This window comes from Engraulis encrasicolus, chromosome 6 (genome assembly GCF_034702125.1).
Source record: "Engraulis encrasicolus isolate BLACKSEA-1 chromosome 6, IST_EnEncr_1.0, whole genome shotgun sequence".
In the NCBI taxonomy this organism is placed as follows: domain Eukaryota; kingdom Metazoa; phylum Chordata; class Actinopteri; order Clupeiformes; family Engraulidae; genus Engraulis; species Engraulis encrasicolus.
This window is the reverse complement of record NC_085862.1, coordinates 30,395,882-30,422,977: the sequence shown is the minus strand read 5'-3', so window position 1 is coordinate 30,422,977 and position 27,096 is coordinate 30,395,882. Positions and strand designations below refer to the sequence as shown.

The 27,096-nt window shown below is 42.1% G+C and overlaps 1 protein-coding gene across 2 annotated transcripts in view; it reads right to left on the bottom strand.

Moving 5' to 3' along the window:
• Positions 1 to 27,096, bottom strand: part of nos1apa (nitric oxide synthase 1 (neuronal) adaptor protein a) — a 142,007-nt gene that overhangs the window by 90,336 nt on the left and 24,575 nt on the right. The window contains exons 3-5 of one of the 2 annotated variants that reach the window (XM_063201219.1): positions 12,575 to 12,667; positions 12,036 to 12,104; positions 8,834 to 8,892 (exon numbers count right to left, since the gene is read on the bottom strand). In XM_063201219.1, the coding sequence (XP_063057289.1) occupies positions 8,834 to 8,892; positions 12,036 to 12,104; positions 12,575 to 12,667 (221 nt within the window). The remainder of the gene's footprint in view (positions 1 to 8,833; positions 8,893 to 12,035; positions 12,105 to 12,574; positions 12,668 to 27,096) is intronic. The other variant, XM_063201220.1, reaches the window with a different exon arrangement.

Sequence of the window (27,096 nt, the reverse complement as noted above, 5' to 3'; positions counted from 1 at the left end):
ACCCACTTTAATACGATTATTCTAATAAGATCATGGATGAACTGATTAAAGTGTTTTGTGAAACCTTTATCTCATTTAATCTCGTACAATGCTGTTTCTTCAAACACCAGCCCTACATTACTGTGCGTCACTGCTAGGCTTTGGGATGATGGAGACCAGTGAGTCATCAGCCAACACATCCATTATTAAAAAGCCAACACAGAATTTCGTAGATTTTTGTCATGCAGAAAGAGGATTGCTAAGCATGGTCGGTGACATCCTCATCATCTGTTTTGACTTGGAATCTCCTACATCTTTTTGCAATCTTTTACAAAAAAACAAGTTACACCATTCTCACAAAGGTGTCTGACATGGAAACAACTATACATGCTGAGGTAATACATCTGCACTTGCATGTACAGTATATCCTTTGTCCAAATGTTGGACTTAGGACTTCTAATATTGGTCAACAGACCTTCCTTCTTTCCTAGAAATTGGGAAAAGGATCCAAGTGTAAAGCAGAGACATGCCAATGGGAGTGCAAACACCTGCACTAGTCCAGCACCTATGTGGAGGTCGAAAGGTTGACCTTAAATGGACCACTTATCATCGGTAAATGTAGCCTGTTAACAGTTTCCCGCAGCTGTGCTTGGCTGTGTGACCTCCCTGACCCAGCTGCCTTTACACCACTGCATCTACAGTGGTCTCTCTGAGAGTTGTAGATAGTGAATCTCCGGAGTGAAATGGTCAACAACAAAAAGGAATGCAGGCAGGTATTACATTTGGAGCAGGTGTGAGAGAGAAGCATGAGGGAGCAATGAAGGTCTACACACACATTGTGTGTGTGTGTGTGTGTGTGTGTGTGTGTGTGTGTGTGTGTGTGTGTGTGTGTGTGTGTGTGTGTGTGTGTGTGTGTGTGTGTATGTGTGTGTGTGTGTGTGTGTGTGTGTGTGTGTGTGTGTGTGTGTGTGTGTGTGTGTGTGTGTGAAAACAAGGAACATAAACATGGAAATAGACCAAAAACAGGAAAAGTTTTTAATCTGTGACAAACTCGCAATACTCTGGTATTAAATCACCCGAGGGGGATACACATTGAAATTGATTAGTCATTACTATTTCAGCGGTCGCCATGGCATATTAACACCAATTAAAAGCTGGAATAAGAAATGCCTTAGTGTGTGTGGTGCCATTCTAAGCGAGGCATTTTCCAATCTCTTTGGTGGACAGCAACATGCAGTGTCTCATGCAGAACATTTGTTAGGGTGTATTCAGACCAGGAAAGTTCGAGGGTTCACTAGCTTTGGTCTGAACATTTTTTTCCCCATTTTGGTGCGGTTCGCTTTCACACTGTAGATTTTGGCAAGCAGACCAAAACCTCTCAACAAAGCCACGCGCCCTGAGGTCGTTCAGCTTTTGTTCAGAAACTAAATGCATACAAAGTGGTACATCCAAAATTGAAGTCCAAAAGTTTGCAACTGTACAATTACCATACTATTGTACAAAAGCAACCTCTGACTCAACTGAAAATAAATCGATTAGTTGCGGTCTGCTTTCACACCTCCAAAAGACCTGCACCAGCAAGGGTTCCATTGTTTGGGACCGAATCAGATTTGTCAGCTCAGTCTCGGTCCACTTGTTCGGTCTGAACCAAAGTTCAGCGATTTGTATTCACACCCACCTAAAAGGTTCAAACCATACGCAAGTCAAGGTGGGTAGTAGATTAGCCGGTGTCAGAGACCATTATGGCTGTAAAGGCCATATTGTACAGTGTCATATGACCCACAAAATGAAACCTGAAAAATAAAGAGTTTTTGTAAAGCAACTTTTCAGATGACCCTGATGAAGGCGTAAGCCGAAACGTTGGTCTTATGAAATGTAACTGCATGAAGTTCCGAGTGTGCGACGACCATTCTTTTCAAGTAAAGCAACTTTAGAAATGACATCAGCAATCCAACAATTGTATCATTTCAGGGGATCTAGTCAAGGAGAGTCTGTTGTCAAGGTGGACGAGTGTCTGTTGTCAAGGTGGCCACCTTAACTAGACAGTGCCAGGAGAAACCCTGACATGGGGGATTCAGAGCAATCAAAGGCAGAAAGTTCATGTGTGCCCCTGGTAGGCTTCACTTGGCTTCAGGTCTTTGTACTGTAAAGTACAGCAAGACCGAAGCCACACAATGAGTGAATGTTTAGGGACACTCCAAGTAAAAATGTGTTTCTGTTCAGAGAAAAGAAAAGGTTGGATTAGCGAGGAGGATTACCAAGGCTTGCAGATAGAATTACCTTGCCTATTCAGTCACAAATAAGCATTGTAGGGGTTTGCATCAGCCAGATGAGATGAGAGAAAGTCGTGCTGAAATATGATAAAATGGCAAGCCCATAATCTGACCTGGCACCAATCAGTAAGAAGCTTCTCATGGCCCTATGCTGAGCTGAGCATTTACAAGAGGACTCTCCTGGCATAGCCAATTCATCTCAGGGATTGTATCTATCCATCTTTTTGAGTGCTGTCTTTCAACATTTTCATGATCAAGTGGAAAATGTTATTGACAAAGGGGAAAACAACTAAACCCTGAGCCACAGCGAATCTCCACTCACATTCATTAGAAGATTTTGTCCTGCTTTCTGACAGCAACAGCTAATTTATTTGGCACTTCTCTTCTGTCTGACACATTCATGCTTCCTTGTCTTTGTGTTTAATTAATGAATGTCAACACGACAGATATTAGCATTATTTATGTAAAGCTCCAATTAAGCAAATGTCGCAATACATAGAAGGGGAAGAAGACGTCCATGGTGACAAACAGCATTCCCCAGTCAGGACAGTATGTGATTTCAGTTCAGCCCTTTGATTTAATCTCGGATGAAATCAGGATAGTTGCTGTTTTAGTGTCAAAGCTTGGTAACAAAACAAAATATGTTGTGAAAGGAGGAGTATTTCATCAGGGGAAAAAACACCTCTGTCTGTTTTCAATCACTGCTCATAATTCCTGAGGACCCAAAACACATAGTCTTCCCTATATTATCTCTGTTCAACATCAGTGTAAAAAATGCCATCACTGACAAGCCAATCTATTTAGTTGAAATCAGGTGAGAAAACGTTTAAATTTCCATCAATGAGTTCAGATTGACTGCTGAATTGAGAAAGATTTGGTGAACTACTCAACACTATTCTCTTGAAGCATGATGATGAAACATTACAGTTAAACACTAGAGTAAAACATTGAACATTGAACCTTTCACTATAAAAAAGAAAGTAAAGCTGCTAAGTAAAGCGTTCCTCTCAAGTGTGTGCTTGACTTTAAACCGTTCAAGAAGAGAAAACACTTAAGAAGAAGTGGACAGAAACAAATAGAAAAGCATATCAGCTGAACTTGTTACTCGCTGTCAACAAACACAGAGAGACATTAGAGGGGGTCTGGTAGAGTAGAGTGCAACCACACAATCATCTCCCAGACGCCATCGATCAAGTGCTGCTGGGCAAAAGGCAGACAACTTGTAATGCATCAGCAGGGGTTCCAGCGGAGCCACAGAGCAGACAGGTGCAGGCAGTAATGTTATCCCGGCTGCAACCACACCACACCACACCACACCACACCATCCACCAGGGCTGGAGTGGGGGAGAAATAGGGCCCGGGCACTTCTGGCTCAAAGGGGCCCTTCATAATTAGCTGTGCAGAACTGATTCACCGGTGAGCCCCGCACCCTCGTGGGCCCCTATTTTCAGAAATGTAAAAGAAATATATACTGTATACAGTCCCAGGAAAAAGTTTGTACACCCTTTGAAATTTCTTACATTTCTGTCAAAATTGATCATAAAAAATGGTCTGATCTTCCCGGAAATCTCAAGAAGGAACAACCAGAGTCTGCTTTAATTAATTCCACCCAAACATTTACATGTTATCATATTTGTATTGGTCATAAGGCCATAACATTCACAGGAGAGCAGGGCATAAGTAAGTACACCCTTGCATTAAGTAGGTTTTAACCCTCAGTTAGTTGCAATATCATCAACCAGACTTGTCCTGTAGTTGCAGATCAGATTAACAAAACAATCTGTTTGTATCTTGTCTCCCTCTTCTTTAGAGAACTGCCTCTCGTCAGCAAGGTTTGTGGGATGTCTGGAGTGCATAGCTTTCTTGACTTCATGCCATATAATCTCAATTGTTTTTGTCAGGGCTTTGACTGGGCTATTTCAGAATGTGTATTTCATTATTATGAAGCCATTCTAAAGTCGATTTGCTTCTAAAGTATGGGTTGTTGTCACATTTCAGGACCCATACTCTTGTGTGCTTCAACTGTGTGACAGACTTCCTCACGTTTTTTCTGTAAAATGTCACAATACATTTGAGTTCATTGTTCCACTGATAATAGCAAACTGTCAAGGGCCTGAGGCAGCAAGGTAGCCGCGTATAATGATGCTCCTGCCACCATACTCAGAAGAGGAGATGTAACCAAGAATAACTAAAAATGGGATTCATTCTGCCAATCTAAAATTAATGGGGTTTCTGACCAAAAAAATATTGCTGCACCTTTGAGGTTTGCGAAAAAGCATTTATATGCTTCATAGAATTACTGCAAAATATTCTGTAGACCAACGTTGAAACCAAAGTTGAATTGTTCAGGGGAACACACAATGTCATGTTTGGAGGAGAACTGGAGAACCACACCTTCACCAAAACATCATCTCCACCTTTGAGTATGGTGGCGGGAGCATCATTATATGCGGCTACCTTCCTGCCTCAGGCCCTTTTCAGTTTGCTATTATCAGTGGAACAATGAACTCAGAAGTTTATCGAGATATTTTACAGAAAAAAGTGAGATAGTCTGTCAAACAGTTGAAGCACACAAGAGTATGGGTCCTGAAATGTGACAACAACCCATACTTTAGAAACAAATCGACTTTAGAATGGCTTCAGAATAATGAAATACACATTCTGGAATAGCCCAGTCAAAGCCCTGACAAAAAACAATTGAGATTATATGGCATGAAGTCAAGAAAGCTATGCACTCCAGACATCCCACAAACCTTGCTGACGAGAGGCAGTTTTCTAAAGAAGAGGGAGACCAGATACATCAAGATTGTTTTGTTAATCTGATCTGCAACTACAGGAAACATCTGGTTGAGGTTATTGTGACTAATTTAGCGTTAAAACCTATTGAATGCTAGGGTGTACTTACTTATGCCTTGTTGTCCTGTGAATGTTTACATCTTATGGCCAATGAAAATATGAAAACTTGTAAATGTTGGGGTTGAATTAGTTAAAGCAGACTCTGGTTGTTCCTTCTTGTGATTTCCGGGAAGATCAGACCATGTTTTATGACCAATTTTAACAGAAAGGTAAGAAATTTCAAAGGGTGTACAAACTTTTTCTTGGGACTGTATATACATTTTTTTTTAAACATTCCTGAAAATAGGGGGCCCACAAGGGTGCAGTGCTCACCGGGAAATGCCCACTATGCCAGATGGCCAGTCCAGCCCTACCACACCACCCACCCTCCCAGTCACTCAGCCAGCCAGCCAGCCACCACTGCACTTTTTTCAGTGGTATGTCTCCCTCTGATGATAAACGCACTACACTAGAGTATGACAGCGGGGGGTTATTACTCCCACATGACACGTGTGCACACACACATACACACACGCACGCACGCACGCGCACGCGCACGCGCACACGCACACGCACACGCACACGCACACGCACGCACGCACGCACACACACACAGCTTGGGGAAGTGGTGTCTTTGTGGCAGGTTAGCTTTGCTCTGCTGATGGTAGAGGAGGATGATGGATCACTGCTGCTCTTCCAGCCCATTCCCCTTACTCCGCATTCCCCCCTCGCCTCACCTCCCTCAGCCCGGCCCAGCCCCGTCGTCAACTTAATGACTGGGATGATGGCGCACATGTAATGAACATATAGCCACTAATGGGCCCATATTCATAAAAAGTCAAGCTGATGGGCGAGCCGTGAGCACATCATAACGCAAGAGACACACACACACACACACCTTCACAAGTGCACGCACGCACACACACACACACACACCTGACACACACAAACACGTACACAGACACAAACACGTACACAGAAACACACACGCGCGCGCGCACGCACACACACGCGCGCGCGCACACACACATACACACGCGCGCACACACACGCACACACACGCACACACACACACACACGCGCAGACGCACACGCACACGCGCGCGCACACACGCGCACACACACACCTACCTGAGAGCAAGGGCAGCTTGTGCTCACTTTAATGATTTTGCAACCCTACGTTGAGAGCATTTTGGCTGGTGCTTAGTTTTTTAGTGCTGAGATAGAAATTGCTGTTGAAGCCTTGGACTTAATCCAGGCTCTGGGGGCCAGCCTCTGAATTTCAGACCCTGAAGCGGCCTTGACCTGATGTGAACAGAACACGGCTTGAGGCATTAGCTGATGCATATGCAGTGTTGATCAGTACACAAGGCATTAGCCTCATGCACCAATCCTGAGGACTAGGCGAGTCCTCCAAGAACATGGTTAAGTGGTAAACCTGGCTAAGTTAACCTGCACAAAGAGGTAAATCTGCTAATAGACGTGCCACAGGTGTCATTTAGTTAAGAACATAAGGACTCCGGGCTCTTGTATTAGATGATTTGCCACTACCTTAAAGTTAACTGAACCTGGTTTATTACTTAGCACGGTTCTTGGCATACTCCTTAGGTCAACAGTAACTTACATCACAATCATGACAATAAAACAAAATGTCCACTTGCCATACAACAGTACCAATATAAATTCACTGCAAATTTAAAAATATGACTTGGGAATAGACCAGGCATTATTTTGAGCCCTTATCACATTAAATCAGTACAAGCATGCCGTTTCACAGACTCTAACAATTTCACAGAGCTTAGTGGCTGTTTGTTCAATATAATTCCACAATCGCACCAAACAACAAAGCCAGCAGCCAGTGCAATATTAACAGTAGTACACCCAGCTGACAGAAACACAGCAAAGGACCCGAAAACAAAACAGAGACAGAAGTTTCTCATCCAGTGTGTCCTGGGCTTTCGCAAGCCCCGGGCTGTGGCATCGCCACCACGCTGGGTTGTCTATTGCAGCTCTGTCATCTGTTTGGCTTGTCATATAGCTCTCAGGGGAACATCCTCACACAGCACTCGCCGACAGAGTTAGAGTGATAGAAATGTTCCATGCTTACTTCTATGGCGATCCCGAGGGACGCTTCTTCCTTGTTAGTTAGTCTGTGTGTGTGTGTGTGTGTGTGTGTGTGTGTGTGTGTGTGTGTGTGTGTGTGTGTGTGTGTGTGTGTGTGTGTGTGTGTGTGTGTGTGTGTGTGTGTGTGTGTGTGTGTGTGTGTGTGTGTGTGTGTGTACTGATTAATTCTGCCGAGCATACAGTGTGTAAATGAATTTGTCTAAGTCTTGAGGTCTCTTGACCCTTTGAGTATTGTGTATTTGCATGGCTAATGCATGTGTGCATGCATACATTTCTGTATGTGTGGATGCCTACAGTGCACACTGTGTGCATGCGTGTGTGTGTGTGTGTGTGGGCACGCGCATGTCTGCGTGTGTGCATGTATATTTTTGCGTGTGTGCGCATCCGCGCATGGGTGTGCATGTGTGAGCATGTCTGTGTGTGTGCATGTATGTCTGCACGCACGCGTGCGTGCGTGTGTGTGCGCGTGCGTGCACACATGTGTGTGTGCCTGCATGCTGCATGCGTGTTGGGAGGGGGAATAGTGGGGGTTAATGAAAGATTACAGGCTGGCAACAGAACAGCGGCCATCTTCATCTTCAGTGGTCATGAGAAGCCACCTGAGGAGGAGGATGCCAAGCAGCAGCCAAACAGTCCTGAGCCTCTAATCCGGTCATTTGGACTCCCACCACAGCCTCTCATTATCGCCGCTCCCACAGACAGACACGCAGGGCAAACAACACATGGAGCCCTCTCCTCAGCCTGCTGACTGGCCTGCCTCATCTCGCCTCGGACGAGGACGCATTCAAACTTCCCCATTTTCACCTTGGCTTGGACACGTGATAAAACCCAGGTGTGTGTGTGTGTGTGTGTGTGTGTGTGTGTGTGTGTGTGTGTGTGTGTGTGTGTGTGTGTGTGTGTGTGTGTGTGTATACGTGTGTGTGTATACGTGTGTGTGTGTGTGTGTGTGTGTGTGTGTGTGTGTGTGTGTGTGTGTGTGTGTGTGTGTGTGTGTGTATACGTGTGTGTGTATACGTGTGTGTGTGTGCGTGCGTGCGTACACACTACTGGTTGTGTTTCATACCGGAGGAAAACTTGGATGTGTTCACCAATCCAATTGTCTTGATATGACATTTATGGGTCAGGTTCCAGAAGACCAACAACCTCCGAAATGTGCCAGAGTGGGAGGAAAGAGGGCTCTCCACTCAATACCAGGGCATTCATTAAATTATTCTGGTCAGTGCCTTGTGCTCATTGCTTCATCGAAATCAACAAAGTGCTGGATGTTGTTAAGCCTCTGGAGTAGCAGTGGGAAAACCACAAAATGTACTAAATTGTTTGTGAAATTTAAATACTGGTGCAACTAACATAAAAAAAACAAGTGATACTGGTCAGAGGGAAATAAACTAAAAGCTCACATTTGGATTTTGGCATGAGCAATGATGAAGTTGTTGCTTTTTGACGCATTCTCTCAGCATAGTTTCAACGTAACGTGCTGACATGATAATCCACCCGTTCTGTTTTGAAGTGCATGAACACATGACAACCAAAGGCCTCAGTGAGGATGGCAACATCAGAGGAAATGGAGAAACGCTTGGGGCAGGCTGCAAGTCATGTCTGAGTCATTTTGTCATAAGTCTTACCGGTAAATGGGGTCTTGCATCACCATCATCTTGCTTTCGTCCCAAGTCCATTCTTTTTTCTGGAACACAGCAAGAGGGCAAAGAACATAAATACACGAGGAAATCCTCTCAACTGTGTGTGTGTGTGTGTGTGTGTGTGTGTGTGTGTGTGTGTGTGTGTGTGTGTGTGTGTGTGTGTGTGTGTGTGTGTGTGTGTGTGTGTGTGTGTGTGTGTGTGTGTGTGTGTGTGTGTGTGTGTGTGTGTGTGTGTGTGTGTGTGTGTGTGTGTGTGTGTGTGTGTTGGACATGTGAATACTTGATTGCATATTTTATAGCTTAATTTTTTCTTATCACATTAGTTATACTGTTGATAAATCTCAAATTTTGTGGGCATTTGTGGGTTGCTTCCAAACATCATCTCACTGTATTTATATAGTGACAATAAAGCACTCTACTACTCTACTACTCAATGACATACAGTAGCAGCAGTAGATTACACCAACAGCAACAGCACATTTATCTTGCAGCCAACATCTGGCACGTTTACTCTCTGATTTTTTATCGACAAAAACATCACAGCATGCCACCCTCCACAACAACAAGAAGAAAACCTCCACTTTCATAGTTAACAGCAGCATCGTTATTTCACTGCACTTTTTCTACAGTGTACATACGTAGCAGCCTGACACTAATCTAAACATCCTGCAAAGCACCAGAAACTGATAAATGCTCCAATCTTAATTACACTGCAGCAGCTCATCTGCATGAAAAAGGCAGATGATGATAGTGGTGATGCTGCTGGAGGGCATGGAGGGCAAATCCCTGGAAAAGACGATGGATGATTGATGATCTTCTCATTCAACGGTTATTCCCTCTACCCCACACAAACTGAATATGAGCTGAATAATAAAGTAGTTGAACACGTGTGTGATGATGTACAGCAGTCACACATGATAGACCTCTGCACACCAGCTTTGAGAAAGTTAGACCCTTTTCTTGTGTGTTCCCATAGGTTTGGTTACATTGTCTTTTATGTAACTTTGCAAACCAGTGTTGCACTCTGCTGTCCAGAATTGTATCATAATATCCTTACATCACCTCCTCAGAAATAGCCATTATGTTTGCAAGCTAACATACAGGGTCAAGTTAAATGCACAAATCCATCAAATCTGTCAAAAAATAATGAATCTCACCGCATTGCCTTGAACTTTTCCACCCACACTGAACTTGAAATATCTTACATATTTGTACCATGGGGACTATATTTTCAAAGTTTGTTTCAGTTACATTACAAAAGTTTGTTTTGGTTATATTTCAAGTGGGCGAGCATGAAACTGCTTTATTTAGGCAACTGTAAACCCAGAGCTGTATTCTCTTTCTCTTAACTACCGACAGTGGGATCTTTTTCAGAGACAGGTGTATTACTAGCCTTGGGTTAAATAAACCAGATTTGTCACTCAACCAGCTCTGTCACTAAACCACCTTCACAGCACACACCACCCTTAGGTACTTTTTCAAAGAGTGAGTGACTTATTACGGCCACGTGTGGAGCGAGAGGGACAAAAGTCCAAGGCCTGAGGACTAGAATACAATATCCAGCATCAGTCAGCTGCCGCTGAGCTCAGTGAAAAGGCCTGTCTCACAGGAAGGAAAACAAAATGTGGTGGTAGGGTAAGATGAGGCAGGCCATTCGGCAGGGCCGAATTTAGGCACAGGCTAGATATGGCTGCAGCCTATAGGGGGCCCCTGCTAGGCCAAAAGTAAAAAATTGTAGAATTGTGACAAGATGCACTATTGAAAAACATATCCGTTGTGTGACAACAGTTGGCAGACATGTTATCGTCAATTCCTAGCTCGTAATTATGTAAATTTGTCATGAAATCTGCTCTCGGGGGGGGGCACACACAGCCACTGGTAGCCTAGGGGCCTCTGGCCATCTTAATCCGGGCCTGGGTGTTGGGCCTTGATGATGTCTGGCTGGCCCACATGAGAACAGGTATCCTGGAGCCATAGGACGTCCTGACTAAAGAGGTGCAAGCACTGAGGACTCCATTACTCACCCTTAAGCGGTCTTTAAGCTCTAATTTAATACAACTTGAAAGACATGTTCAAACTGAATTAGTGTCTTGAGGAACCGCACAAATGAGAACGCGCCTCCTGGTCCTTAAAGGGACACTGTGTGAGATTTGTAGTTGTTTATTTATAGAATTCATGTTGCCCATTCACTAATGTTACCTTTTTCATGAATACTTTCCACCAGCATCAAATTCTAAGTTTTCATTATGACTGGAAAAATTGCACTTTTCATACATGATACACTTCTCCATTGTCCACCATTTTGAATTTCCAAAAATAGGCATTTTTAGCTGCAAAAATGACTGTACTTGGACCATACTAGAAAATATTTGTTTAATACTTAGTAAACTTTAATGTAAAGATCAAATTTGGCAATAGGCAGCCCAATTTCAATAAGCAGCATAGTTGCAGTACCTTTTTTGACCATTTCCTGCACAATGTCCCTTTAAACAAACAAAAAAAACAACAGCAAACAAAAACAAATCTGGGCCCCCCCCCGTCTCGTAGTCAAGGCAGTAGTCGCATCAAATTGAAAGATTACACGTCAAGATTCTGCATAGATTGAGTAGATACGCCCTCTTTCCTGTTTCATCAAGTTGTATCGATTGCCCTCTGTTCCTGACACACAACAATCTCCTCCAATTAGGCTGCCCCACTTTCCGGCACATGCACAGAAAGAAAGACAGGAAAAAACTCCCGACAACTGTGCTCCCAGTTTTTTGTCACAATGCCTACAATTAATCACACATACAATTCAGAAACATTTATCAATTTCTGCTGTGCGTTGTGCTGCTGTATATGTGGCCTAATATTTTTGCATGGTGGCATTATGTGCTTACAACCCAACAGTTCAAATTACATTGCTTTTAATGCATGTCTCCACACCAGCACCAAAGCTTGATGTGAAGATTGCAACTTCAGTCTATTTTTGTAAGTGTGGCTCTCTTTGAAGTCTATTGTTAATCACACTCACTGTAGATGGAATTGTGCTGTGCAGAAAATATGCGTTTGTCAAAGCAGGCGTGCAGACCCCCTTACTCTCTCACTTTCTATATCCTGCAATCCATCTGCATGTATGGTACAACTGATTCGCATAGCACAGCATCACGTCTTTGAAGTGTGCAATTGATTCTATGGGGTGAAGTACCTGCCTGCCTCTTCTGTTCTGTCCTGGCCCCACCTCCCCATCCTTCAGTAGATAGGCCGACCCTTTGAACTAACAGAGGGAAATGTTACTCCTCACAACAGTCTTACAACAGATATGATCTTCTTGACTTCTGCACTTCTGTCCCTCTCTAAGTAGGATCTCAATGGAAGACCATTTAAAAATCAATAGAGCTTAGGTTGGAAATATACAGTGTAGCGATTTACGTAATAGTTCCTATTACATACAAATAACCTCAGGATAAAAATGACAAATAAATGCAATATCATTTAAGAGGAAACATTTTCTTCTGCGAACACAAGATTACAAACAAATAAATTCTATTCGAATCAAACTGTTAGCGTTTTATCTTGACCTCTCTTGACACAGAGTAAACAAAGAAAAGCATTTCAAGTAGGATTACAATTAAAGTAATGATATTGAATAAGAAAAAAAGATAGGTGAGATGTGCCGAAAGATGCTTATTTTATATATTCAAACAGCAGATTCCTGTAGTGAGCACAAATATAACAATAACATACCTTTTTCTTTTTGCGCAGTACAATCTTCACCCCATCTACCGAGACCATGATGTTGACCTTTTTCTTCTTGATGTTCTTGACTTTGAATTCATACTGTGAACAGAAAACAGGAGACACATGCCAGTTAGTCAGCTGTCAGTCAGCTCAATGCGATCCAATTATTTCTCTGGAGCTAAAAAAAAGGGGGGGGGGGGCAGTGTGAATTCAATGCAATTAAACAGAGTGACAAGATAACAACATCTTGCAGATCCTAAAACCCCTACAAAGACTGACAAATAAATATCAAACAATCTCATATCTCATAAAAGGCAAGGTCTGTCACCCAAATCCAATACAAGGGAAAAAATCCCACTATTCACACAGAAATCGAAGCTGCACCAGCCCTGTGCCTCAAGATGCACTTAGGTATACTTCACTCAAATATTTACTCAAATACTCAGTCATCATACAAGACAAGGTAAAATGTTCACCCTAGCATTTAGGTGTACAGGGAAAAGGGAAATATGTTTTCAAAATGGAGTGCATTCAAATGAATTGCATTAAAAAGCATGTCTATAGTCTGTACACATTGCCGTTGGACAAGGTGCCCACTTCATACTAAGGTGGCAAATGTTCACACATCAAGGTCCAAAACATACAAAAGCAGGAGTTTGAAAGGTTGCTTTGACAACCTTGGGCACCTATATGCAACCATAATCTGTGAACATTCACTGAGAGGTTTATTTAAAACACATTTCACAGTGTGACTGTTCTACACTGAATGACTCGGAGAGCAATTATATGCATCACCTATGGTGTGTGAACTCACAGCCCTTTTGACAATGGAAGGAGGCGATGCATGCAAATGACACACAGGGACACTGAATGAAAGTCAAGTAAGGGATACGAAAAAAAATCCTCCAATGTTATTTTAGGCCTAAATAGTTGGTGAGGTAATTTGTTTACCACTGTTGACCAACATCCTTGAAAGGAATCCATTAGGTACTGACTTCCTGTTTGACTTGGGAGGTAATTAAATTGCTTTAGGCCACCAGTGATCCAACACCGACAATCCCAGCAGGAGAGACAGGCGCTGCTGTGGTGGTACGTACTGGAGCCAAGAAGCATGTTGAACGTGATTCATGGCCAAGTAATTACTTTACAGGCTGAAACGGCTGTGAAAAAAAGCCTGTGACAACAGTCAACGCCACTTTCCATGGAGATTCTGTGCCAGATATAGAGTGTTCAGATATGGAGGCCTAGGATGTCTTCATCAAAGGAACATTGTTATTGAGTCCGTCAGGCCCACTGACAAGGGGGGACAAAGGGGTATGTTGTCCCGGGCCAACGGAGATAGGGAGCCTAGAATTGGGTCCTCATTACATTGTGTATATTTGGTAGGGGGCCCATACTGATTGCTTTGTCCTGGGCCCATGGCTGCTAGTTTTCCTGCACGACAGACTATCTGGGTCGCAACACAGTTCATTAATCTGTGCTGAGTTTCTGTTGATGATTTAAACATCTTGCCTAAACCCTCTACAGTAGGCTACATTACAAACCAACTTCGTAATATTTTTTTCATCATTTGGTGGAAGATGTACTGCTAATGTGTTGTAGAGTCTCGCTCTCTTCCTCAGTCTAATTAGACAGCAATATCTCCATGAAATATTAACAATGAACTCATCTGTTGACTCTTCATATCCAACTTTGTATTCAAGTTGGGGAAAGAGTTCACCCGATATTTCATGCCAAAGCCTTCTATTTAATTCTTCATTCAAAGTCTTCCGAGAATCAATGTGGTAACTATGAAAACTTAAACAGCAATAATTTCCGGTAAGTAATTTCCAGAACATTTGAGATCAGGGTCTTCATAAACTCGACAATCGTGTTTAAAATTGGCTTGAGGCATCTGTAAAAGCAACAGATATCACCTCGACTCAAAGTCCAAAGGATAGTGATACAAACATTTGCATTATCTCTTGAGTTCAGGACATGTCACAGAACACTACGTAGTTGTCACTATAAAACATTTTGAAAGATTTCTGGTTTAACTAATGCTATCCCTGAGGCTACTAACCCCAGTATTTGTGTAGTTAACAATATAGCTTGAAAGTTAAGATCTTTGATACTCTTATCCCTAATCAGTTATTTAGGCTTGATTATTTGATATAAATCACAGCCAGTTATGGACACACACTGGCATAGGAAATAAATTGATGAGCATTTTAAAGGACAAGGAAAAAAGGAAGTAAAAGGAAAAAAACAATATCTTAAAATCCTTGCATAGTGAAAAGGAACGTCATATAGAATTGCCCCTTATTTCATCAGCAAGAATTAATTACTGATGCTGATGTTCGCTATGAGAACTACTGTACATAAGGGTCAATAAGTGACTGTGCCGTTGTTCCTTGAGCAAGTCTCTACGCCAACGTAACATTGGGTCACTCTGAACCGCTGTGGAGGATGGTATGATGTAATATGGAAGAAGTCTAACATGCAACACACAGCACATCCTGACACATAAATAAAACGGGGTTGTTTGCATGGAGCTTGACTTGAGGTCAGGTAAGCCCTGATAAGTGTTTGCCTCCCCTGAGCCGTGCTGGGATTTCTGAGAATCCATTACCGCATAGCTGCCCATGCATAGCCAACTAACGATCAGCTTCTACAGGATAGGTTCCTCAGCACAGGCGAACAGGACCAGCACTAATTTGTTACCGTTTTCAACTGACAGGTTGCCACATTACATAGACATACAGCGTCCACATTATGCAAAAATAAATATATGGGCCTGTTATTTCTCCTGATATTTAATAACATACAAAATATATTTAAAGAAATGTACTGCATTTCACTATTGTGCCTGATGTGTTGGCATTATCTGCATGTAAGGCTTATCTTATCTACAGCTTAAATTCTACTCATGAGCATGCTCTGGTTAAGGTTTTCAGTACAAGATATGCACAGATGACACATTACAATGGATGTACGGCATCCAACTGTGTGTTTAAACATTTCATGCCGTTTTCACAAAAAAGATCAACACTATATGCAATCAGGGTAAAAGAATATTGACAGAATTCTTCCAAAAATGACCTGAAGGCAGTGGTGTAGTCTACGTAGAACGCGGGTATACGGAGTATACCCACTTCTAAATTTCAGGGATTTCAGTATACCCACTTAAAATTGATTGATCCATTGATTTGAATAGCACAAATAAATACAGTATACCCACTTCAAAAAATGCTCAAATATACAGTATACCCACCATAAAAAGTAGACTACACCACTGCCTGAAGGGACATCACTCCAACAACAGTCACACTGCTTTCCCTCGGCTTTCACATTTTTAAAATTTATTTTTGTATTTTTGGGGGGCTTTATTGTTTTTTCTCAGACAGGAAAGTGAAGGAGACAGGAAGTGAGTTGGGAGAGAGACGGGGAAGGGCCGGCAAAGGACCTGGGCGGGGAATAAAACCCAAGTCGGCCGCGTAGTAAACGAGTGCCCTACCATATCAAGCACGGTAGGGCCTTTCCCTCAGCCTTTTGAAGATGGCACTTGGCTTTATTGCCGTGCCCCATATGATTCCACATATGATGTAATATCATGACTCATTGAATTTAATTGATTATTTGATCTCTGCATGACAAATAACAGTATATTTGAGAATATTGACCCATCATTCCAGTTTATGCATTCTAATTGGGTGCCCAACACCATATGAAATTGCTGAATAAACCTCTAACTGCCGCTCACACTGTGATGATTTCAAATAAAATCTCAGGCCATTCGTTTTATTACTGCAATAGAATATTGCCCCATTCCCCTTCTTTTTAGAAATGGTTGGGGCAAAAAAAAAAAAAATCACTGGATCACTTCCTACAGTTCTCTGGGGATATTCAAATCAAGGTTTGCATTTTGAACATTTCGTTCCCATGGGCCGGACATCAACAATAACATGTTTCCACTTGATCTATTGTATACATGCATGGAAACACCTGACCATCTCTCAGAGCTCTGGAGCGATTGCATCACATCACTCCACAGGATCACTAGTAAAATGGATACAATGCACACTTTACTAAATTATCTAACCAACTGAACCTATGTCTGGAGGCAGGGTCATAAATCATTTCAACACAAAACTGATTTAGAAAATGGAGTGGGTGGTGGTAAAAATGAGAGCAGAGGAGACCAGGTCAATAGGTGCAACATTTCATATGCTCACACCTAAACTCTCAAAAACTGATTGAGGGGAAAATCAGAAACTTTGTTTACTTCAAGAAATTATACCAATTATTCTGTTTTGAAAGGATCTCAACAAACAGGAAAAATGCCTTACGGCGGTGGAGGCAGCGATGTGGACAACAGCAAACCAATAAACATCACCACAACATTATGAACATCAAGAGAGAATATGTATGTACATTTATTATGTTATTGACCAGAGGTACAAGCTTACCTTTGAAGCAATGCATTGAAGCATCATAATGTTAGCAAGCATAGTTCAATCAACAATACTGTAAAGGAAATATCTACAGAAATGTTTCAATTTATCTACCAAGATTAAAGTTGTGTGTGAGCTGCTAATAAATATAATATATTTAGATACAGTTATATTCAATCTATAATATATTATTAACGGCCCATTTTGCGGGGACCCCGTAGGGGTCCTGGCCTCCAGTTTAGGGAACTACTAGAACAGTATCCATGGATACTGAAGCCAATGTGCGTGATGAAAGGTGTTTCCATAGCGACTCAAAGATATATCCCCAAGATATTTCACCATATTTTATTCAACTAAAAAACAATTTCCTTTTTCATATTTCACCAACATGACATCAATGATAAAACAAAAATTATTATCCAAGTACTGACACTGCTTAACATAAACAAAATCTATCCTTCTGTCTGTTTTTCTGTGCAGATAAGGGCATGACTACATGGCATTTCTGAAGTCTAACCTCTAAAGCAGCTGATAAGAACAGAAAATGCCTTCACATAAAAAAAATCTTTTAAACCTATAAAAGACACAAGCTCCAAAGTTGCAATGGAAATCTTAAACGGTAGCTGTCCACTGTCCCCTGTGTTCACTCTCTCATCTAAAATCCAATTAGAAGCAAAAAGCCCGCTGGCAATATAATCTAGAAGAAAGATCAGCCTATTGCATGACACCCTAACTGCACATCACACATGAGAGATAGTGAGTCAGAGAAGAGGAGTGGAGTGGGTTGTAGCTAAGGGGATGGTTACAACTCCTTTCATTTTCTCACTTCTGCACCAACAGCGCGCCTGTAACAAACCTTGAAAATGAGACAGAATGGATGACACAGTTACAGTTCATTCAGCTGATTAATTCCGCAAATGAATCTGGGTGTTCTTAAGCTTTTTTTAACAATTTTATAAAACTTTTGTCATCAATCACATAGAAAAAAATAGTAGTAGAAGAACAGAACACGGCACCATCAGCTGGAGGTTAAGTGGTGATTCACATCAACTGAGTAGGCTAATTGCTGACAACACTACAGTCATTTAGGATGACCTCACCTGCTTAACTTTCAAGATCTTAAATTAACCAGGGTATGCTGCAGGCACATATTTTGCGTTGGCTTAGAGTTGGACTTTTGTAAGAAATTGACAGCAAATGATTTATTGATCCTAAACTGAGCTTTGTACAAAAGTTAGGCTAATTACTAGTAATTCATCAGTTTTTTTGATATTCACTTTTGATGGGAAACAGAGAGCCTTGTTTGTCAGATGTTTTTGAAAATGTGAGATTGAAGAATGCTGTGCCTTGATTCCAAGAAGATATTTTGAACGTTTTTTCTCAGAAAAACTGTTCAAGGTTTTGACTGAACTATCATTTACAGACACAGTTCCTTTTCACTCACTGGCCTATTTTCCTACTCAGATGATTGTAGACATACAGAATCACCAGACTACACGCACGCACGCACGCACGCACGCACGCACGCACGCACGATCTGTTGCTATGACTGATGAAATGATGGTTGAGATGGTTTTCCCTCTAAACGGTCTCGTTCTACTGTGCCATACACAGAACACAGAGTTGATCTACTCCTTTGAACAGTCCAAATAGCTCGCACATTTTATTGAGGATGACAAAATATACATTATTTAGTTAGGCCAGATTTGCCACATCTCAGTTCTTATTTCAACTTTATTCAAAAGGGCCTCGTTTGAATCTGTTTTTCCTCTCTTGTTCTTCCTTTGTTTTTTTGTTTGTTTGTTATTTTCGCACACCGCAGGGAACAGCTTTTCCCTCATCTCCTTCATTTGTTTGTTTAGCAAATATTGTTATGTTTACAGAACACAAACTCTGATGAACTGTTTTATACGAGAACTATAACGGCTAGAAACACACCCATCATATATTAGAGACCTGATTTCATTTCATTTCTATTTGCCATGATGAGAAATGTAAAATGGATCTATCCACAAAATATGCATGGTTATGTAATCATTTTGATTTGCATAATCTTGTTTCATATGCTTCTAATTTGCTTTGTAACTGTATTATGTGAATACGCAAGTACACTTTCCCTATAAAACCATTACAACTCTGATACTTCGTCCTGCAAACATCTCTCCGTTAGAATGTTTTAGGCGACTGGATCTAAGCCTGCTCATCCGGTATGTATTTCAGCATTGTTATGATTCTATTAAGGCTTTGTGTTTGAAAGACACACTTAGGCCTAGGGTTTTGACCATAAGGTAAGTGACAGTTCCTGCCTGTTAGAAGCCATACCTGTGTGAGTGTGACTTTACATTTTACAGCTTATTGCTGATAAGGCTTTGTACCCAGTTAAAAAAGATCTATATATTTCTGGTTCTTTGTGATAAGTACGGCAAGGAGACACACACACACGCACGCGCACGCGCACGCATGCGCACGCGCACACGCACACTTTACTTCTTTATTTGTGTCCAGAATTCAAAATTGAGTTTCCATAGACACAGACAGACTTTCACAGTCACACAGACAGACACTCACACAGACACAGACACAGACACATGACACATGACACATGACACATGACACAACTCAATAGTCTTCCTTCCTCCCTATTGATTCCTCCATCATCTGGAGACAGTCTTCATTTTTCCGAATTGTTCTTACTTAGACTCTTATCTTGGGCTGATAAAATGATATTTGGTAGATGGGGCCTCAATGATTCCTTGAACTATTTTCTTGATTAAATGTACGGATACTGGTTTGCCAGCACACACTGGGGATCCAAGATTGCCTCTTCCCAGCAGAGTAATACCACTTCAATCTCTTGTTCTTGTTCTCGCTATCTCTCTCTCTATGCACTACACCATATCTCTCTCTCTCTCTGCGCGTCTCTCTCCGTCTCTCTCTCTGCGCGTCTCTCTCCGTCTCTCTCTCTGCGCGTCTCTCTCCGTCTCTCTCTCTCTGCGCGTCTCTCTGCGTCTCTCTCTCTTTCTCTCTCTCTCTCTCTCTCTATCCCTCTATCCCTCTTCTCAGATTCATGGCCTGACTGGGATTGAGACACTTCTAATCGCTGGCCAATTGTCACATTCAGATGATTGCAAAGTAGACATAAAGAATCACCAGCCAGACCGGCAGGAAGGAAGATTAAAATGTCACCCATTAAACGGTTGTCTGCGTGGGATATGGGATGGAAAAGATCAAAGTCACCGACACCACAAACTGTAACCTCTGCTGGCAAAGTGGTAGTTATACCAGAGGCCGGGACAACATGAACAATGTTCACAAACAATCCCCACTCTGCTGACACGGTGGAAGTGAAAGACATTGGCAGTGTAGTGCTTAGCGGGCCCTGACAGTACAGTAACACCCTCAGATCCTTCTCAGAAACGGCAGATTCCAGAGTAAACGCAGACTCCCTTAGGTCTGGGCAGGCGTTCATAGTGTGTGTGTGTGTGTGTGTGTGTGTGTGTGTGTGTGTGTGTGTGTGTGTGTGTGTGTGTGTGTGTGTGTGTGTGTGTGTGTGTGTGTGTGTGTGTGTGTGTGTGTGTGTGTGTGTGTGTGTGTGTGTTGGGAGGGGGATATCATTCCTCCTTTGCCACAAAGACCATATTTCTGGGCAAACATCAGCAGCATGGAGCCTGTGGAGCCTACTGGAAAACAGTGATATGCTCATTTCCCTGCTCTAATGAAAATACACCACTAAACACTGGCATCGGACTGTGGGGTGGGACCAATTGGAAAACCGAAATAATGACCACAGCATTCCTCTCCTCCCAAGTGACGTCATGAAAACGGCATTTTATTAACCATCTTGGACCAACTAAACAGGACCCAGTTTCTCGAAAGCATCATTGCTAACTAGTTAGTAACTTACTAGGTCTGCAATGAGAAATTGAATTGCAACCAAGTAAGTCGCTAACTTAGTTAGCAACAATGTTTTTGAGAAACGCACCCCTGGTCTTGCCCAGGCAAGTGTGTGATGCGATATCGTCTCAAAGAGGACATTCTAGTCCAAGAAGGTGTGGGGTTGTGCTCCGGAGGATGCAAGCGACTGGGAGCAAGCACAGCGTGACACCTAGAGAATTCCTCCCACCATGTCAACCTCCCCCCTCCTAGAAGGATCCCCAGGCTCCATGGTAGTGCTGCACGATATATCGAAAATGTATCGATATCGCGATATCACGGCTGGCAATACACGTATCGCGCTGGTTAAATCGCGATACCTGCTTTTTAATTTTTAATAACAGCAAATTTGGGGGAAAGGTTAAAAAAGGTTGACATTTTAAGTTGATACTGTATATTAGCCATGCTTTTTCATAATAAAAATAATATTGGAAATAAAACATTGCTCTCAGTTGTTTCATACATGATAAAGTGTATGGCAAGTAGAGAGGGGAAAATATATGTATATGGGTGGTTGACGTGACGGCTTGTTTTTTCGTAACATTGGTTAAAAACCTACAAAACTGTTATTTTCCCTTTAAAAAAACAAATGTCAATGAAAGAAGATGTGGTAAATCTAAGTGGTAAAATGTGTGTGTGTGTGTGTGTGTGTGTGTGTGTGTGTGTGTGTGTGTGTGAGCGCGCGCATGTGTAAGAGAAACGTCCACAGGCCTGCAGTCTGGCGGGTGACACACCAACCAGAAGCTGAAGATCAGAGAGAGAACACTAAATCTCACAACGCCTGTCCACAGGGGTGAAAGAGCCCGTCATGCTACTTCCCCACGCCAACTGATTACAGAGAACACCCCCCCCTCACCCCTTTTATCATTGACTTCCTCTGGATTAAGGCGGGGGAAACCTCGGAGCATTCAAGGAAACCCAAAATTGCTCAGGGTTGGCCAATGCTCTGCTCTGGGGCTAAAGTCTGCACAGTTGGGGGGTAAGTGATGGCGCAGGCTGCTACACATTCATGGAAAATCCGCTTACGTGCTGTCAAAGTAGCGCATGGGCTTGAGCTATTCCCCACTTTATCAGTGGAAATCCAACAAAGTGATCAAATCTTTATGTATTGGCTTTCAGTTCCTTAAAGAAAGCCATAACAATCACAAAACAGTCTGATGTAGATGATTCTGGTGACATGGAATCTTAAGTCAGTAATGCAATTATTGTTTTTCTTAGATGTTCCAACAGGTTGGAAGTTGAACTTACAATGTTGTGACTGATGCAGCTTTGTGCAGCCGTACTACAGTCTGTCTGGTATCATCAAACAAATTGTGCAATTATTTGACATTATATTCAATCTTTCCAAGTTTGACACCAGTTCTTGACTTCTGACTGGATCTTCTTCCTTCCACAATGACTACGTTTATATGATGGTTTTCATTCCGAATGAATAATTAATACTTAAATAGTTCCATCAAGTTCAGGCATGAAAACGGGTAAGGGGTGAAAAAGTTGAGAAAGGTGCGGCGTGGCGCGGTGGCACGGAGCGGCGCGTGTGCTGCTGCGGTGCGCGTGTGCTGCTGCGGTGCGCGCGAATGTGTGGTGTGCAGTGGCGTTTTTGGGGGATAGTGTTGAGTCATACCAGGGGGGTCTGTGGGCATGGTCTCCCATGGGAGAAAATTTAGCTAAAACCGTCTTTAAATGATGAATTTTGAGCATACTGTAGCGACCCAGGGATGGTGAACATAAGAAGAACTGTCAACCATCTTCGTTACTTCATGATTGTCATGCTGTCATGTCTGATGAGGGGGGCAGACAGACAGACAGACAGACAGACAGACAGACAGATAGATAGATAGATAGATAGATAGATAGATAGATAGATAGATAGATAGATAGATAGATAGATAGATAGATAGAATGGGTTTTGGTTCTCAGGCTTTTAAAAAAATAAATTCCCCCTTGACCTCATCAAAACCCTGCCAATGCCCCCCTTAAAAATAAAATAGACTAATGCCCCCCAATGGCAACTAAGCACCCCTCCTCACTATCCAATGTCCCCTCAACGCTTGCCTGGTTGTGATCTCGTTTGAACAGTTAATCATCATATTTCAGACAACTTGTAATACAAAAAATCTTTGACACAGTTTGGATAAACTACTGAAATTTTTGTCCATTCACCTAGTATATCTGTTTCCCTATAAAAAATAATAATAGGAAAGCTCCAACTTTGACCGTGAAAAAAAACTGTTTGACCGTGTTCCACTAGATTTTTAATATGTAATTTAGATGTAGGCTACCAAGGGATTACAAAAAACTTGGCATGATTCCTAAAACAATTTGTCCCGTGTCAAACGATTGACTAAGTTAGGCTTCGCTCTTTCTCCCTCTCCCTCTCTCTCGTGCGTGCTATAAGAAGCCGCAGCATTCGAAGCAGGTTGGATGCCTCGCGTAGATATGCGCTTCTTCCCCGGCCGTAGCGCATACTATTTCGCCATTCCGTAGCGCACAGACCCGTTAAAATAGCCGTCAGGAAAACGTGTCGTAAGCCTACCCAAGCGTTCATTAAGGGAGCTCTTTTGAGAATAAATACTTTTTCACGTGGGCAGGGCAGTGTTTCAAATTATTAGGAAAACAGCTTAACTTCTGTGGCTAACTACATCCACTCCCTTCTCATCGAAATGCTTGCGTCTTGATGTTCTCATAACAAGAATCATGATCTCAAATAGCTACCTCTCTGGGAAACGTGTAGACTATCTGTGACAGATCGTTTGGACATTTTCTTATAATCAGAGATGTTCTAGAACTAAAAAGAAAGATATTTGATACAACCACGCCAGCCCCGCAGACCAAAGCTTCACCTGTTTAAAACGCTTTCAAAGATAAGTATGAAGGGCGGGACTTAGATTGAGCTCGTTCACGTTATTGGCTGTGCCGACAGCAACAAATGCTGTGATTGGTCAAACGTCATTGTCAGTTGTGGAAAGTTTTCTGCGGTAGAGCCATTGAGAGTAAATAGAACGCTACACAATGATACAGTAACTTGGCGCTACACTTTTCTCCTCGCTCGACCCCCCACCCAAATTTTCTCCTCGGATCTACACGATTCACAGAAATGACCCATTTTGATTTCAAAACGGCGAAATTCGCCGAAAGGTGAGGGATTTTCATGCCTGCAAGTTAGATTGCACTTTCATTCAATTCTGAATCATGTTTACATGATGTTTTCAAGCGTTAAATGAAGTTTTATTCGAAAATTACATTGAATTAATTCAGAATTAAATGTCCAATGTAACCAAGTTTCTCAGTAGCAAAGAGTTAAACAGGCCCAACCGCGATGCTAACGGAAGGGCACTTGTCTACTACGCGGCTGACCCGGGTTCGATTCTGGCCCGGGCACTTTGCCGACCCTTCCCTGTCTCTCTATCCCAACTTACTTACTGTCACTACCTTCGCTGTCCTATCTAGTATAATTCTAAACGAAAAAATAAAGGCTTGAAAAGCCCCCCAAAAAATACTCTCGCAGTGACTTCAAACAAGTTCCACTTTGAAGAAAAATGGGTGTAAACTACAGGCTTTTCAGTGGCGTGTATGCCTAGAGATCAATGCCACCGGGTGCAAGTTATACCTGCTTTGGATTGAATTGGAGGTGTCTGACATCATTTGAAGCAGGCCCATCAGAATTCAAGTGTTGTAAAAGTACTCCTTAGCTTGACACTGAACACTGACACTGGGTGTGTATGCTGTGACTGACAGGCAAGGGAAAGAGATATACCCAAGGAGTACATCCTTCATACCTCAATTCTTTCTTTTCCAAATAAACTTCTGTCTAAACTCTCAGACAAAATTGGATGTCAGTGAGGGAGAGCAACAAGGGAACCTCGGTGTGTGGCAATTTAGAGCTCTTAGTTACGCTGGCTGTAGCAGTAGGCTTGCTCATTGTCTGTGGACTTTTATCAAGTCAGAGTTTTCCCCGATACAATTATTGCAACAAAAGACTTGCAGCAGCGGTTCCGGCACAGTGGCATATTAAGCTCAAAGAACCAGGAGATGAATGTAACTATAATTAATACTAGGAATTGGCACACCACTAAAACCCCTTATTGCAAATAAGTAGATTATTCTGTTATCTATATTGTTGAAATTCAGGTCATCTAAAGAAATGGCTTAGCCCAATTACGCATTGAATTAGTCATCTTACAAAATATTTCCATTTAAAGTGAGCTGCTTAAACTGGACTGAATTAAATATTGAAGCATTATATGGCACTTCTCAAAGAAGGATAACCAGATTAGCTGGCTTCAACAATGCTTCATAGAAATGTAGTTTAAAGTTCCAACTTCCCGCAAAAATCTGATGCTTCTAAATATGTAATGTGATAGCCCGCTATCTCTGCCTCATGCTTTTGAGGGACTGTAACTGAACCTCATTAACTGCTTCCCTCTTGGCCTTCCCACTTCTATAAAGAACTCACTTCAGGTACACACATGAAAACACAAAGAGAAGCAAGTACATCCTTCAAAAAAAAAACATACAGTATTTAAAGTTTGAATGTACAGAGAGGGCTTCAAAAGAGCGAGTCTGAAGACTCTGCTTTGATCCCATCGGTCTCTGTCAACAACTTTCAACGAAAGAATCAACAGCCCTGACTCCAGAATGCAGACAGATAAATGAAATGAAAAACAGAATGCAAACAAATAAATGAGACAGAGCTGAGTGGTAGAGAGAGAGAGAGAGAGAGAGAGAGAGAGAGAGAGAGAGAGAGAGAGAGAGAGAGAGAGAGAGAGAGAGAGAGAGAGAGAGAGAGAGAGAGAGAGAGAGAGAGAGAGAGACAGACAGACAGACAGACAGACAGACAGACAGAGACAGAGAGCAATGAGATGTCTGGATATTGTCAGATCACTGGGGCTTATGTAAAGTGGGCTCTGCCAGTTGCTAAACTAAACGGGGGAACGAGCATCTAAATCCCCCTGGCTGGCTTTTTTACTTGTGGAGCCCGCTCTGGTGGCCATTGTTTCTCTACACAACAACCACACATTCATCTCTGACAGAGCTGTGCCCCAATCTGCACTGGTACATCATGTCTTATGGTACACTGTGTACTGTAGGCCAGCAGTGCTTCTTTAATCTGTTGTAAATATTGTATACACTTCTTGTGGATTTTAATATATTGCAGTACAAAGTTTAATATATTGCTGTACATCTAAATTACTTACCTAACTTTAGTACTTCTATACTAATTCATTGCATCTCTGGGAGGTCCCAAACTACTTTTCACTGTACTTGTACAGTGACCATTAAGAACTTCTACTGCTTCTTCAACCTGGACAGCACCACACATACTTTTTAAGCTTTTCTAAAACTGCAAAGTGCATAAACTTTCCTCTTTCACATTAGCCTCCATGTGTGTACTCTGTGTGCATTTCATACAGCTGTACAACAAGTGAAGTGAACAAACTGTACGTGAGTGGCGAGTGGTGAAGCCTACAGACTCCATAAAATTGTACCCTGTCAAGCTTTCTAACTCTGCCATTGTAAATGGTCAGACTTTTCTTTGAGAAAACTCTTCTTCACGGCTTTGTTAGTGCTGCGGTTCTCACACAAGCCCATGTCCATTTATTTCAGCAGGAGTGTGTGTCAGGGCCAGGGCTTCGTTGCCTGGTACCTTCACCGCTCCAGGCTCCGTGACTCAGTACTCTGGGTGATTTAAAGGCTGCCGGCTCTTGGCAAGAGAGGTCTGGAAAATGGAAGCCCTGTTAGACAGCTTCCAGTTACGCTGACAAGGGCTCTCCAACCATGCAATAACAATGCAGCACACAGCCACTTGGACACACAACCACACACATAGAGATCAAAGAATGCAGGGTTTTTCATGGCCCATGCAATACCAATATTTTATGAGAGACGGTCAGATGATGTACAATTCCTCAATTAATGGGAAAGTCAGAACGCACATAATCATGCTCATAACAAACATTCCATCCCTGCCATCTAGCAAGAGTTACAACACAACATGTAAAACTTAATTTGTCCTGGTCCTTTTATATATATATATAAACTTTCAGTCACACTTCCTCTAATGTGAATCTCTACAAATAAGCCTAATGTTATTCAATAATTGCCTGACACTTATGTCAAAAAACACACCAAGTATTAACCTGATATAACGATCAACCAACA